Source organism: Benincasa hispida, chromosome 8 (assembly GCF_027475165.1).
Source record: "Benincasa hispida cultivar pf3 chromosome 8, pf3_genome.v1.1, whole genome shotgun sequence".
Lineage (NCBI taxonomy): Eukaryota > Viridiplantae > Streptophyta > Magnoliopsida > Cucurbitales > Cucurbitaceae > Benincasa > Benincasa hispida.
In genome coordinates, this window is record NC_143485.1 from 25,443,187 (window position 1) to 25,459,709 (window position 16,523).

The following is a 16,523-nucleotide window of genomic DNA, read 5'->3' on the forward strand; positions in this document are numbered from 1 at the left end:
AGGACAAATTCTTAGTGTCACCCACACCTTTTTTTCAGCTTACGCACATGAGGTGTTATGCCAAACATCTGACTACGAGCAAGGGTCATAATTAAAGCAAACACTCACTTTCCTTGTCAACCATTTTTCTACAAAAGAAAGTACGGGTTACTTGCTCGCCTTTGGCTACTTTAGTTAACTCAAAAAAGAGAAGTTTCATCCTAGCATTTATTCTCTTTTTTTTCCTCAAGGTTTAACACACAAACAAATATTTTATACATGATTAGTACATATTTTTGCTAATGAAAAAATAAGATAATAGAAATTTTCCCCCCAAATTTGATAGAGACAGTGTTCTCATTGGCTAAAAAAGGAGAGAGAAAAAAAATAGGATGTTAGTCTGGCTAGACTACAGAGCAAAAGAGTTAGGTTCTCCTAGTATGCTAGGTTGGGTGAACATGTAGAAGAATAGCCTAAGGGAGTTTTGCACTCAAAGCCTGGATTCGAAAATTAGTCAAGCTAGTAAGAGGTAAGCTTTAGATATCATCATTAAACATATTGATGATATCAAAATATTTTTGCAATTTACCCAAATATATTTAAACATTTCAAAATCATTCTCAAATTTTTACTTTATTTTTAAAAAATCTATGACCTCTTAATCTCTTTTTAGTAATACAAAAAAGAACAAAACTAACTAGATATCAAATCATTAGACACCATAACATCGATCCATGGGAGATGATCTTCAAGTCATGCACCAGAGACGTTGGTTCGTGGTGCATTACATTCCAAAATATGAGCAACGGTATTACAGATTTTTAGACAAAAAGAGAAGACCGAAACAATGTCTTGTCAATGAATACCTCTAATGTCATTAACAAATGCTTGGACTTCATTATTGAAAGAGTCCCGACCTTAAAGTAAGTTCCAAATAATCATCCAATTTGATCCAACTCATAAAAAACAAATCCATGCTTCTTCAATTGTAATAGTATCGTTTAAGAGAATAACAGTCTTGTGAAGCTCAACAATACCGATGAACTTTAGATCTTTTTTGCATGGGTATGACCTCTTAGTCGAGGGTTTAAATTTTATGTTTATTGATAAATCACTCCAAAACATGCTTTAAATAGATTGAATCCTAAGTTAGTCTCTTTTATCATTCTCTCAAGTCTAGTCCTGAAAATTGTCAGATATAAATAACTCATCTACAGTTATATTCGAGGTCAGAGATTCAGTTCTGATGATGATGATGATGATGATAATAATAACAATAAATAAATAATTTTTAAAAAAAAAAAAAAAAAAAAAACCTTATCCTAAAAATCTGGAAACAGAAGTTAGTGCTCTCTTTGGAGAGATTCCTGAAAATGGCGGTAATCCTCAACTCCTTCTTACCTCCAATTCACACACTGATTTCTTCAATTCGGCAAAGGATTCCGTGCACTTCTCCTTCGCCGCGGTGGCCTATGGATTCATCCCCCAAATGTCGCTCTGAATCTCAATCGGTAATTCTCCCAAAATCACTGTAATCAATCTGGAACTTGTCACTTGCATTTTATGGCTATAGCTTTCTAATATGTAATCAGATTAAAAAAGGCGTTGCAGTTCCGAGGAGGAGTGCAATGGCGTTGATGTTGTCCACTTATATTTTCTCGAATTCTGCGTTGGCTGAGCCATCTCCATCTGTTGGATTATTGGAGTACATTGACACTTTTGATGGCTATTCGTTCAAATACCCTAAGAATTGGATTCAAGTTCGAGGAGCGGGGTCTGACATATTCTTTAGGGATCCGTTTGTTCTTGATGAGAATCTTTTGGTGGAGTTCTCGTCACCGTCTTCATCTAGGTATAACAGCGTTCAGGATTTAGGACCTCCTGAAGAAGCTGGGAAGAGAGTGCTGAAGCAATATTTGACAGAGTTCATGTCCACCAGGCTTGGGGTTAGAAGGGAATCCAACATTCTTTCAACTTCTTCCAGAATGGCTGATGATGGGAAAACTTACTACCAAGTTGAGGTAATATGCAAATTTGATACAATTCTACTCTTATCCTTTTGTGCTTCAACTCTATCCATTTTGCTGAACAACTTGTTCTTCATCTGTTCATTTATGGTTATGATATTCAAGATGATTAGTTTCTCAACTTCAACTTTCACCTTGTGTATGTTAGATGATATAATGTTAAAATTTATCTTCACCTGTCGGCTTAAGTTTTTGGAGGTTAATCGGTGTGATACAAGGAAGGAAAGTGATAGATGATATAATATTAAATTTAACTTCACTTATCAACTTGAGCTTTTGGATCAATCAGGAAGTTAAGAGTGTGATTTAAGAGTGTCATATAGGTTCTAGACTTTGAGAAGTGTCTAAAAGGTTCTTGAACTTTCAATCAATTTAGAGACCTAGTTGTCATTTTTGAAGTATTTCTACCTATTTAATACAAAATTGAAAGTTTAAGGGGTAGAGGGCTAATAGATACTTTTTAAATCTCAAAGATCTATGAGACAAACACAAGAACAAAATTTGAAACTTGTAATCTCACCTATTAAAAACCTTCTCTAATTTTTCAAAACAAAAATTGTGTTTGGTCCAGTGTAATTACTGGCTCTTCCCTTAATCCATTTAAAACAACCCTGTTGAGTGTTTTCAACCACAGAACTCACTAGCCATGAAGCTTGGTGATATACAACAGAAAACCATAATGGTGTAAGAGTAACGTTCCAAAGATTGTTGTGAGTTGTGACATTCTAGCTTTGACACTTGAAAGTTACATTTCATTTGAAATTTATTCGAGACAAAAAATGAGGTTTAAACCTAAAGTATTTCATATTTTTCTCTGCAATTCTAAATGGAACTAACACGTAGGTTAAAGTGTAAGTTAATCATAATATGTCATTTAGCTTATATGATCATTTCTTCAAATGCATCATAACGATCTGCAATCATGTGGGTATCAGGTAAACATAAAGTCATATGCGAACAACAATGAATTGGCAGTGATGCCGCAGGATCGGGTGGTTCGTTTGGAATGGGATCGAAGATATCTCTCAGTTCTTGGAGTTGAAAACAATCGGCTATACGAGTTGAGATTACAAACTCCAGAAAATGTGTTTGTAGAAGAAGAAAATGAACTGCGTCAAGTTATGGATTCTTTCAGAGTCAACAAAGTGAATGCATGAAATGAATTGTAGCAGCCAAGGGTTTTCAGATGTAATAGCTGAAAAATATTGTACTTTTCATTATCAAAGCAAATTGCTTCTGCATTTTACAGTTTGATATTGGAGTCCTGTCTCACTAATCTCATATTTCTTGATTCCTTGATTTAGTAAAAGGGCACCAAAGATTGACAAAGTATCAATTTCACTGAAACAGGAATCACTTCCGAGCTGCTAAAAGGCATTAAACAAACTTTACAAATGGGCAGATATTTTTAGTCTGTTTTCACCTATCATGAGATTGTGCTATGGTTCACAGGATTTAACAGAAGATCATGCACTCAAGATCATCACAAATTCACTGCAAGTTGCTGCTATTGTTTATGACCGAACTTCAAACTTCCCTGCTCGTGTTAGAGCTCGAAAGCCTTTGTAAGGATGATTTGGCAAGTTCTTCACATCAAGTTTATCAACTTGCAGGCCAGAGAGGACTACACCCATGATCTTAAAACGCACTTGAAATGTTGGAAATACATGAAGCTGTTGTAATCCTGTCTCAAGTGTTAATGTTCCAGACATTGAAGGAGTTTTATCTTTTGGCATCTTTCCAATTGTCCAAGAGCAGATCTGTAGAAATAAATTCCATCCTTTTTAGCTTATCAATTGCCAAATACCAAATTAAAGACACTGCAACGAAAATCAACTTAAAAAGGCATTTAGAAGAACTCTTCGGGTTGACTAGCAAGTAGGGCTGAATATAACTCCCTTTCTTCAGTTTAACGATATACATAATATATCAGTTTTTTGGAATAAAAAGTGATGCAACTATCACCTTGCTAGATAAGATGTTCACTGTTCCATAATTTGAAGTAAGGTCAGCTGATAAAACACATGAGGGCAATTGAAACTGCACATCTATTGCGTCAATCGGCTTTCCGGGATCATGTCGAATTCCTACCAACACACTGACTCGACATATCCCTGCATCTGATGTAAACTGAGGCTTTACATACATAGGAGTATTCTTCAACTTTCTCACCCTGAATGGAAGTAAAATTGATATGGTAAAAGAGGGAATACAAATAGTTAACGCACTATAACCTGGAAAAGTAGATACTTTCCAGTTTCCAGTATCTATGTTCTTCATGTTAAACTTATTCATACCTGTAACTCACGAGCTTAAACTGTCCATCAGGAGGCACAAATGACAGGATTTGATGTGATTCCCATGGGCGGAACCGAACACAGGGATGGAATCTCACATCATCAAGGATTGAAGGATTTGTAAATGAAAGGGTCAAATCAGGAAGACCAGATAGATGAGAATTTACTTGGACCTCACCATAAATTTCACACTTGACCAGGTGGCCATCCCTGGACAAGACAATTCAACAGCAAGATTGAATACAACATGTTTACTATTCTCATGCGCTTGCTATTCATTAGAACTTTAATTGAGCTGCATTACTGAAATGTTTATATATTAAAGGTCACAAAATTTTGTATACTGTAGGTTTTCAGAAACCAAACTGAAATTTCTCAATACTAAAAAATTAATTAAAAAACCTAATTTAATGGCAAAACTTAAAAGTATAGTTGGTGGATTGAATAAGTACTGATATTCATTATAAAAATAAAAACTAAAGGAAAGCTTTTAGGACCTGTTTAGAATGGCGTCCATCTCCTCAACAAGATCAACATTAACTTCATTTTTAGCATATTTTGGATCTGTAGTTCTCCATGGAACATGAGATGCGATTGCACCTGGAATGGTGTCGCTCACATTCGAACTGTTACCAGTCACCACGCTCAATACTTTGCTTACAAGGTTTGGTGGAGCTATGATTTCTCTCAGGATGTTAGGTTCTGTAGTGAGGGGGAACCCGTTGTCTATCATCTCATCCAGAAGCTACAAATTGCAACTAACAATTACTTTTCGGTTGAGGGAAATTAAATTAACAATCTAAGAATGAGTTATTTGGCATAATAGTGTCTGATATCCTCTTCTTTAGTGCACACAGGCTGTTTAATTCACGCAGAACTGATGCAACCAAGCTTCAAAGGAGAAAATCTCCCAGATCCCTCAAAGGAGTCTTTTATTATTATTCAAATTTCAAAATGTCTATCAGTACAAGAGATTAAACCACTATACATGAAGGATTAATGGGTTATCCTATCAGGCTACCACCTTCTAACTAAGTAAAAAGCTATATAACAACAAACTTAAATAAATAAATCAAACTACTGCAAAGTATAGTTCACTTAGTTGACGCATTACTTACCTCCCTATAGGCGGGAGATCCGAATCCCCCCACCCCATATTCAACTCCAATAATAATGATAAAAGATAACTAAAAATGAATAAATAAAGACTAAAAACTACAACAATTAACAATTAACAATTCAAATTAAGAACTACAAAACTACTGCTAATGATACATCAAGAACTTACATAAATAGGGAACAAATCTAACCATTCATTTTCCTGTGAAAGTTTCTAGAACTAAAGTAGTAGGTACTCCCTTAATCAAAAATTAGCATGTACGTGAATAGGTTTGGGCATTACCTCGTATACAATGACAAAATTATCCTTGACTAAATCTTCATTCAATTCCCCAAGATAATCTGTGAGAACATCAGCCACTCTGCAGAGGAACTAAGGATGAAAAGTTAAGGACTCAAATATCCAACCTGATTTCTTACTCATTCTAGAGAAGAAATTTTTACCTCAATGCCCATTAAAGGCGGCATTTCGACTTGGGTGCAGGCCAAGAAAGTGATTCCCGCGCGAACAACTTGGAAAAGATAATGGGTTGGAGAAGCAATCACCGGCTGCATCTAGAAATAGATGAAAAAACAAAACAAAGAATCAAAATCAAGCCAGCATAACGGAGTTTCAAGTGTGTTCACAGCTTAACTTTGAACAAATACTTCAAAATCAAAGACCCAGATGTCAAAATCTAAAAGCAAAACCAAGAATTCACAACAAAATAGAGCAGTTACGAATGGAAAATTTGCAATTTTAGGGGTACCTTGAAGGAATCACCTTGAGATAGGGATTGGTCCCAGAACCAAGTGCATATAGATCGGTCGACACGATGCCCAGTGAGCTGTTTCTCCAGCATAATCTCTCTGCAAATGTTAAACAGTTGAATTGGAAGACAGGATTCAAGGGGGGAAACTGTGATTGAATATGGGAAGATGAATTACAGTTGATAGAGAATGGAAGGAGTGAATGTGAAGTAGGATTATCTCTTACCCTGAATCGGATAGCAGAAATATGCATTGCAACATCGGTTAATCGGAGTCTGAAAGTGACAAATGACGAAGATCGATCGATGAGCTACGGATCAGAGAAGAGGTCTCTACCCTTGGGTGGAGAGTGAGATTTTGGTAGAAATTGTGTATTTCATCCGAATCTCTCTCATCAATCACTATGAATGTATATGCAAGGAAATATTGTGAAAATATCAATTTCGACAAAATTTTAATCTATCATTTTTAGAAAGGAAGACAATATTTAGATATATAGTAAATATAAGTACGAGACCAAATTTTTTAAAAAAAAAAAAAATAATTATGAAATAATATCAATTATTAAAAATTAATTACAAAATTAAACGATATGAAATAATCGTAAATTTTTTATTATAAAATAAATTTGATACAGAAATGAAATATCATAGCATCAAACTAATATAACATAATAAGAATAAAAAAAAATTATAACATTAAACATAACACAGCATAATAGAAAAGAAAGAATAATAAAAAAACTCTACAAGTATATAGAACTTGAGAAAAAATGAAAAAAATATTAGAGAATTCACGTTAAATTTGATTTAAGATGAAATGATGTGAAAATTCAATGAAAACTATTTGAATGAAAATATGTGGTTTATTGAAAATAATGATTTTGTATGATAAACAAGAAAAAAAAATCCTTCATTTGCACTTCCATTGAGCTAGGCATAATTAATTGCTAAAAACACTAGAAATTTCAAGAAATTGGAGGAAAATTAAAACCCCACTAAAATTTTCATTGAAATTTCAAATTTTGAACTGAAATTTTGAACTATGCTTCTAACAAATAATAAAAGTATAACTAATATTCTCCTAATATTCTCTTTTTAATGTTTTGCTCTTTCTAAATATTTTTCCTTCATATTTCTAAACTTATCAGGTTTAACTTCTCTCTCTTAGAGTTGGAGCATTAAGTTGGGTTCACATGTAGAATTTATATGTTTATGCTTCGGATGAGAGTTGTTTATATGAGTTAGAAAGAATGTGTTTGGGATGATATATTGAATTCATATGTCAGGAATATTTTTTACAATTTTTTTTACATAAATAATCTACTTTTATGGTGATTATTTTTATTTGGAGACTTTTTTGTTTGATAATTTTACAATTTTTAATAAACTATATATTTTTTTTTTTTTCTTAAGTACACATCTATAGTTCAGAGTTTTGGAAATTGAGGTTTAGGGTTTTATTTTTGGATCATGCATTCCAATTTTTTTTAAAAAAAATAAGCAATCATTTTACAAATTTGTGCATGTAACGTTTCTAGTTAATTTGAACAAAATTATATTGAATTCATTGGAATAAAATAAATTTGGATGTATATTGTAAGTGGAATATCTTCAAAATGTAATTGTTCTATAATGACCATATTAATAGTCATGTTACATGGTTAGCACAAAAAATATGTAACAAATGGCCACAATCTCCGAGCTGGTTATATGATATTGTTGGGGTTGATACTTTAAATCTCATGGGTTCTGTAATTTGTAATTGTAATGTACAAACAATTTATTTATCTAATAAAATTTTAGACATTTTATTTGACATTTAGTAGTATTAACCTACAAAACTAATAAACTAAGATCTAAAGTTATCTTTGTAACTTAAACATGTATGTGAAGACATATAGGTGGATCGTGTTTAAGTGATAGCCTAAATGATTTGCAATAGATGTATAAGGTTGGACACCTTATCCTAGTGACACTACAAATACGGCTCGCTTTGTAGTTATTACAATTGTTGTAAATTGCTACAAATGATCTGATCTTGATCATTCATGTAAAGACATGTGAGCAAAAGTGTTCTATGCAATGGGTTTGTATAAGACCGGACCAAAAAAATAAATAGTCTCATTATATAATACCGTTAATATAAGAGACTTACATTTCACCAAGATGATCATAAGTGACTTACTTGGATCTTGACTAAGTTGTGAACTCTTGCCTATGAAGGTGGTCCTTTGATCTGCATGGGTGAGAGTGGTCAGTTCGCCAACTCAATATTCCTACCATTTCGGGGATTTGTCTGATTGGAAGTTGAGAACGCAACTACACAATAAGGAATTTCTTCATTCCCTGGTGCTAGGGTTGAAGGATCTCATATCTAAGTGTTTTATGAGTGTGTTTGGATCACTCGAATCTCACAGTGACCGAAATGCAAATATATACATTCAACAGATACGGTTATGCAAACAAATCTTAATTAACGGCATGTTTGGAACAAGATAAACAACAAGGGAGAAAGTTCCATACCAGTTGAAGACAATCTTCACACTTTGGAACTCCAACGCAGCGGAAAACCTCCACGCGATCTACCAACGCCCAACGGAAACGTCGACTACAGCAGCACGAACAACGCGAACTCACGACCACAACAGGGACGACACCACCACTAAATAGCCCTGAATATTCTCGAAGTAAAAACTCAAAGGGTGGTCTTTGGTGAATTTGGTAGAGGAAAGAGGAATACGAATCGTGTAGGCGATAAGCAAGTGGGAGGGAAGCAAACGCTATCACATAGCAAAATTTCTTATCATTTAGAAGGACTGAACGATTGTTTAGAAAAAGGTATACGGCCGTTTAGTAAAACCGGCACACTATAGGATCGTTTAGAGAAGCTATCCAATCATGTAGGCGACAGTGTCAATCGTTTAGCGCGAGGTGGACAATCATTTAGGCGGAGAAGAGCTATCGTATAGTCTCTCGAAGCGATCATTTTGCTTTCTACCAACACGCGCTCTCTTTCTTTTCTTTGGGACAACGATTCAAAATGAAACGATTTCATTTTTATTTTATCAGTTACAATAACCGATGGTTTCCCACTAACCCATGTCCGAACGTGAAATTTGGCTTAATTATCAAATTAACCAATTAATTAATTAATTAATATAATCATATTATATTTTTATTCTATAGTTTGATATCACATATCTACTATAGTATTTTCTCCTCTACTTGATATAAATCATATTTATATCTAATTTCCTCCAAAATAATGTATCTCATACATTTAGCCAATTATATCATATATAATTAACCAATCCAATTATATCACATATAATTAAACTTTCTCTTATCAATTTGAACATTTCAAATTAATCAAAATACTTGTTCTCGACTTTATCCAAGCTACCCAGGGGACCTAATGGACCTATGGCTCGAAGCTCCAACGGTCCGTGAATAGCTGACTAAACTCTTTAGCCACGAGATCCACCATCCGTTAACTGTCAGGTATTCCACTAAAGACCAACAGCTGAACTCTTCTTACCACAGATATATTTTTGTGTCCATCGGATATAACCAATCATGAGTATGATGACTCTTCACAGATGCTCATAAGTACAACTGAGCCAAATTACCGTTATGTCCCTGTAGTTACATCTCACTTCTTAAGTACCACTGACTATGTGTGAACACCTCTCCAGCCAAGAGAAGGTGTGTGGCGCCACATCGTTCAAGCCCCAGAATCAGCCCTTAAGGGAGTTATCTATCTACTTACTCCTGCCTCGAGGAAGGAGTGAATTCCATCTTGTGTAGCTGAGTTCCCAGCTCTCAAATCAGATGAATCCCCAAAATGGTAGGTTTGAATCAGCGACCTGACCATTCGCACCCATACAAATCAAAGGACCGCCCTCAATAATAGAAGTTTCCAACTCACTCAGGATTGAGGTCATGTTACCTATGGTCATCCTAGTGAAGTGAACTCTCTGTCATGAACGGTGTTATATAATGAGACGTTAACACTTCGTGGTCAGGTCTTATACAACTATTTGTATAGGACGCCCCCGCTCGTATGTTCCCAACACGAATGATCAGGATCAGATCATATGTGATAAGTCATAACACTTGTGACCATTCTACAAAGCGAGCCGTATCCATATCATTACAGGATGAGGTTTCCCTCATATATCCATATACTACAGACAATTTTGGTTATCACTCAAGACATGATCCACTTGTATGTCACCACATACATGCTTAAGTCACATACAGATAACCAGAGATTTTATGTTTATTGGTTTGTGGTAAAGCAAATAAAACAAGCAACTTAGCAAAAATACAAGATGTGAAGTAAATATCATATATTAATAACACAAGCGTTCGTACAAACTGTTTACAAACTACAGGACACAAGACTTTAGGGCATCAACCCCAACAAGGGTAAGTAGAGAAATTGATCCTTTAAGGGCTAATTCCGAGATTGGAACAATGTGGCGCCACACCCTTTCCTGGCCCAATAGGGGTTGGTCATGGTTGGACTATAACTTATTGTTCATTAGAGGGACCAGTGGTACTTAAGGAGTTAGATGTAATTACATAGGCAAAATGATAATTTTGGTCTAACTGTACTTATGAGCAATTTATGAAGGGTTATCGCACCATTGATTGGTTATATCCAATGAATACAGAAATATACTTGTAGTGCGAAGAGTGCAGTTGTTGGTCTTCGGTAGAGTGACAGACAATTAATGAAAGTTTGTTAATTTAATTAAAAAGTTTAATTAATTAATCAAGTACCATTGGAGTTTCAATCTATAAGTCCATAAGGTCTCCTCAGTAGTTCAACTGGGAGTAATGAGAATCCAATTAATTTTGGATTAATTTGAAAATTTCAAATTAGTTGAGAAAATTAATTATATATATGATATAATTAATATAAATTAATTATATGTGATATTATTAAAATAAGATATTTGATATATTATAATATGAAGTTTTATTTGAGAGAGAATAAATATTTGAATTTCATCCAAATATTAATTTTATGAATATGATTCATATATATACTATAGGTTAAATTTAATATGAATTTGATTTATATTAAGTACTATAGAGTAAATGAGAGAATATTAAACTATATGTTATATTATATTTGATATAATATAAACTATAAGTTATATATTGTATTGGATATAACATATAGTGTATATATGCATATAGTAAGTTGGTTATTATATATTTATATATATTATATTATTTTAGTATTAAAATTATTTTAATATTAAAATTATTTTAATTTAAAATTAAAGGAGGGAGTTATTTTTGCCTTCTTCCTTCCGTTTTCATGAAAAAAAAAAAAAAATATAGTAGACACACAAAACTCCCCTCCAATGAAAATCTCTTCTGCAAAAATCCTATCTCAATTTTCTCCATATCCCTCTGCCAATTTTAATACAAAGCTCACCCTTCACATGGATTCTCACCCAAAAGAGAATATAGAGGTTTTTACTTGTTGGTATCCAAGTCTTGTTCTAGTATTGCTGTGTTTTGGTGTTCGTGTTCGAAGGAGATCCATGAGATTGTGATTGGAGAGGATTACATGAAGAATTTTGTGACTTCAAGGGTATGTAATTCAAAACCCTTATTTCCTCTTTTCTACAATTAAAGTATGCTGTAAATTTAATGCATGATGTTTCCGTCTCTGAATTATTTTGTTTCTATAAAATAAATGAAACTGGGATCTGATCCACTTCCACTGCGAATGATCGCTCACCCTTCAGATACAAAATAATTTATTTATGATATGGGCCAACAAATGATAAAGTCAACTTACACAAAAAATTACATAAATGTCCATCCAAATCCTCTATCTAATAGATATGTAGGACAACTTCCTTCCACCTCCCAAACCTAGTTTATACTTATCTGTCATGCTACAAGCTTATGTTTAGATTAACTTGAAAAAAATGTTTTTCAAAAAACTATTTTCATTCAGACACTTTTGATAAAAATAAATATTTAAAATAAAAACAATCATGTGTTTGACAATACTTTCTCAAAAGTGTTTTTTAAATATAAGTTTGTTTTTGTTTGTTGTATGCTAAAAATGTTTTTATTAATGAAAAATTACTATTAAAAACGACAATAAAATACTATGAACTAATAATTTAAAATAATAGTTATCGAAGTTGGCGGAGGTAGTCGCCGACGGAGGTTGTCGGAATTGGCCTCCAACGGTAATGCTCAAATGTGGCCGGAGTTGGCTACCAGTGGAAGTTGCCCGAAGTGGTGGGTGGAGTTGACCGCGAGAGGCATTAATGGTGACGGCGGTTGAGTGCACTGTTACTAAGTTAGTGGACATGAGCATAAAACATTGGTGACATACAAAATTGGGTCACCAAATACTAAATTGAATTTTAACCCAACTCATAACAACTTATACCCTCATTCCAAATATTAAGTTAACAATTTATATTTATGTCTTGAAATATTTATTTCCATGTCCTTACATATTTTTTATCACTAAAGTATTTCTTAATCTCTTCAATTTTTTAAAATTGAAAATAGAAAATAATTTTCAAACAAGTTATGCTTTTTATTTTTAAAAAACAAGAAACAAAAAACAGTTATAAAACATATATAGTTTTGGTTTTTGAAAAAACGGAAAACAAATATAACAAATCAGAAAATAGAAAAAAATTAAAAGCCAAAAACCAAAAACCAAAAACCAAAAATTGAAATAATTATGAAATGGGGCCTAAAAAACTGAAAGATTGATTTTTTTTTTTTTTTTTTTACATCTACTAGCAAACATTGTAGTGGAAAGATATGCAAAAAAAAAAAAAGAATCTAATAACTTATAAAATTAGTCGATAGAATTTTTCTCGCATCTTCTCACAACGAGAAGGTGCAAAAGAAAAAAAAATCAGAAGTTTAAAAAGTTTGTCGATAAATTATTTTTTTTTTCTTTTCAACTAGAATGTTTGAGAAAAATTTTAAAATCTTAAAAAATTAGTTGATGTTTCTCACATCTTTTGACAAACAAGAATGAGCGATAAAAGTTAAAAAAAACTTAAAGCCTTGTTTGGTAATCATTTTATTTATTATTATTATGTTTTTAGAAATTAAGCCTATCAACATTACTTCTACCTCCAAATTTTTTCTTTATTATCTACTTTTTACCAATGGTTTAAAAAACCAAACAAATTAAAAAAAATAGATTTCAAAAAGTTGTTTTTACTTTTAAAATTTGGCTTAGAATTCGACCATTATACTTATGAAGGATGCAAATCATTTATAAAAAATGTAGATGAAATAAACTTAATTTTCAAAAAGAAAAACAAAAACCTAAATGGTTACCAAACTGGAGTTTAGAAAAATGAATATTCAATAAATTATTATAAAAATTCAACCAATTTTATTTAGGGGAACGAAAGCGATACTTTTGAGTCTATGTAAGTTTTCTTGCACTTTCCCATTGCGATAAGCTGAGAGAGAAATTTCAGCACATAAAATTTCGAGTCCATGTAAATTTTCTCATACTTTCTTACTGCAAGAAAAAAAATTAACACCTCAAATCTTGCAGTTTTTCGCTATGAGAAGGTTGTAAGAAATATTGCAACACCTCAGATTTGAGTATCTAAAAAATTTCTCATACTTTCTAAAGACTTGTTGTTGCGGGGTTTTTACAATCAAATTCATTTATAAATTTAGATATACACTAACTACTACTACTATTAGATCGAGCATCCGCAAGAAAGCTTGGGATATGTTTCATTAAGTCAACTTTCTAATTAAAGTTGTAAATAGAGGATTTTGGGTGAATATAGATATAAAGTGCGAAAAATCTGATAAAGGGTAAATATAACTTTAGATTGGATTATCTTGTCTAGGAGCAATGGAAAAGATAAACATACATTTGATTTACATGCACATAGCGACTTGCTCAATTAACTCGTTTGCGTCGCAAACTGCCAACTCATTGGAAAAGTCAAACAAGCATCCAAAACATCAATTAAGACCAATGCCCTAATTAAACTAAATGTCTATATCCTATTGGGGTCGATAACAACCATATAGGTTTAAAATAATTGCATTAAGATTAAGAGTTCCGTTGTGACGAGTAATTAATTGGATAGCCTAATTAAATAACTGATTTATTCCTTGAACCTAGATTGAAAATGTATAGAAGATCTATGGGTAGCCAATATTTCTATCACACATAGATTCAACCTTTACTATTTAGGTGATTTAAGCCAAGATGAAATAAAGGAGATAACTAATAGAGTTTGGACTTAGAATTCAGATTACCAATAACAGGGAATGATCACAAAATGCATCTATTATTGAATGATGAAGTGATCAACATAATGAGTTTATATAGAAGACTCATTATGAAAAGAGAATAAACAATACAACAACTACTTAACATAATTCCTAGAGTTGATGAAATTGGTTGCAATAAATATAATAAACTTAATGAGCTCTCTTGATAATAATGTTCAAGCCCAAATCTATAGCTAAAGATATACATAAGTAGGTAGAGGTGTCAATCCATTCACAAAACTGTTGCAATGCATGCCTTGAGTCTATTATTTGGCAATTCGAACGACAAAGTATGAGTGTAAAATTCTAAGTTATTTACGTATTTTATACTTTCGTGTTATTTATATTTATGACCTTAGGGATTAGAGACTGCGCTATATAAACTCTCTAAACCCTATAAGCGTCTGAATTCTGTAATTTTGAATTATTCTCTCTAATAAGATTGTCCTCCCTCTATCGGTAGACGTAGCTAACACATTGTTAGTGAATTATGTAAATCTATATGTTGATTGATGTGCAAGAAAAATTTTTACCCCTAAAATTTGAGTTTATATAAATTTTCTTGCACTATTTCACTGTAAGAAAAATTCCAACATCATAAATTTTGAGTATATATAAATTTTATCGCACTTTCTTGCGATGAGAAATTGTAAGAAAAATTCAAGCACCTCAAGTTTTGAATTTACACAAATTTTTTGTATTGCGTGAAAATTTCGAGAACCTCAAATTTTGAGTTTGTGTAATTTTTCTTGCTGATGATTTTTTTTTTCGCACAAGAAGATGTAAGAAAAAATCCATAACCCGATTTGAATTTATATCTTTTAGTTTTAGTGGTATAGGTAGGTCCATTAAACAATTGAGAAAATTTTAGTACGCAAACTATTTGTTGATAGATTTTTTTTTCCATGCGAAAATGTGAGAAAAAATCCAACATGTTGAAAATAAAGTGTTACAATTTTTCTTGTTACGAGAAGATGGGAGAAAAAAACCAAAATTGTGGAAAAATGTTTCTAACATGGTGTGAGGAAAAACCCATTACAAAAGATATAAAAAAATGAAGTTGAAAAAAAATGTTACAATTAAGTTAAAGTGAGAAAACTCAAAACAACAATTTTGTAATAAAAAAACTAGGTAAGTTGCACAAAATATACGAAATTGGATTGGAAAAATATCGAAAGAAAATTAAATAAGAAAACCCAAAATCTGTAACACATGAAAAAAAAATTCTATGTAAGTTGAAAAAAAAAAAAAAAAAAACTAAAAAACATCTTAAATATCTTTAACCCTAGTTTTCTTGAGAAATTTGTATGGTCGTTTTTAGAGGTTTAAATGAAATTTGGTCCAAGGTTTGTAATCAAATGAAAATGACTTTTTACTTACATTAGTCGTTGATGATGGTTGACGCTCAACATTTGTCATGTTCCTTCCTCCTATTTATTGACTAAAATTTTAAACTCGATTCTTCTCCTCGCGACATGATTCTTCCTCTCAGTTCTATATCTCAAATTCACGCTCCTCTCCGATTTCCATATTCTTAATTCCTCTTTCTTTTCAAAGAAAAGTCATTTTTTGACTCTAGAGAGAAAAGATACTGCTACTTGATTATGGAGAGAGGGAGAGAGATGCAAGATGAAGGAAAAAAAGAGTTGCAAAACAAGGAAAAAATAGAAAGAACAAAATGGAAGGAGACTTTATTATTAAAAAAAAAATAGAAGGGAAAAAATGGAAGAATAACGTTTTTTTTTTCTAAAAAAAAATTGCGAATCAAAGAGGAAGGATGAAGAAATGAGATGAAGGAGGAAAGGCACGAGGAAAAAAAGAAGAATGAGGCTTTAATAAAAAAAAATTGCAAATCAAAGAAGCATGATAAATAAGAAAGAAGTGAGAGGCAAGAGGGAGATAGAAGAAGAGGTTTTAATTAAAAAAATTGCAAATCAAAGAAGGAGGAAGGAGGAAAAACAAGATGAAGTAGCGAGAGACGAGAGGAAGAAACAAGATCCACATTTGAGCGTCAATCCGTTCGTGAGTTGAAT

General features: G+C 32.4%; 2 protein-coding genes across 5 annotated transcripts; one reads left to right on the forward strand and one right to left on the reverse strand.

Moving 5' to 3' along the window:
• Positions 1 to 1,288: 1,288 nt before the first annotated feature.
• Positions 1,289 to 3,802, forward strand: LOC150034454 (psbP domain-containing protein 1, chloroplastic-like). The gene is made up of 4 exons (XM_090316256.1): positions 1,289 to 1,490; positions 1,572 to 2,000; positions 2,942 to 3,194; positions 3,357 to 3,802. The coding sequence occupies exons 1-3, from the start codon at positions 1,353 to 1,355 to the stop codon at positions 3,161 to 3,163; spliced, it is 789 nt and encodes a 262-aa protein (XP_090172382.1). The 5' UTR covers positions 1,289 to 1,352; the 3' UTR covers positions 3,164 to 3,194; positions 3,357 to 3,802.
• LOC150034455 (AP-3 complex subunit mu-like) lies at positions 3,196 to 6,638 on the reverse strand. 4 transcript variants are annotated; one of them, XM_090316252.1, is made up of 8 exons: positions 6,399 to 6,638; positions 6,172 to 6,271; positions 5,867 to 5,977; positions 5,706 to 5,795; positions 4,801 to 5,048; positions 4,304 to 4,513; positions 3,972 to 4,179; positions 3,196 to 3,766 (listed from the first exon to the last, which is right to left on the reverse strand). In XM_090316252.1, exons 1-8 carry the CDS (start codon positions 6,431 to 6,433, stop codon positions 3,521 to 3,523), a joined length of 1,248 nt encoding a protein of 415 aa, XP_090172378.1. In that variant the 5' UTR covers positions 6,434 to 6,638; the 3' UTR covers positions 3,196 to 3,520. The 4 variants fall into 4 exon arrangements, with proteins under 4 accessions (XP_090172378.1, XP_090172380.1, XP_090172379.1 ...); XM_090316254.1 differs by having other exon boundaries at positions 6,186 to 6,271; positions 6,399 to 6,636; XM_090316253.1 differs by having other exon boundaries at positions 5,867 to 5,971; positions 6,399 to 6,636.
• Positions 6,639 to 16,523: the final 9,885 nt, after the last annotated feature.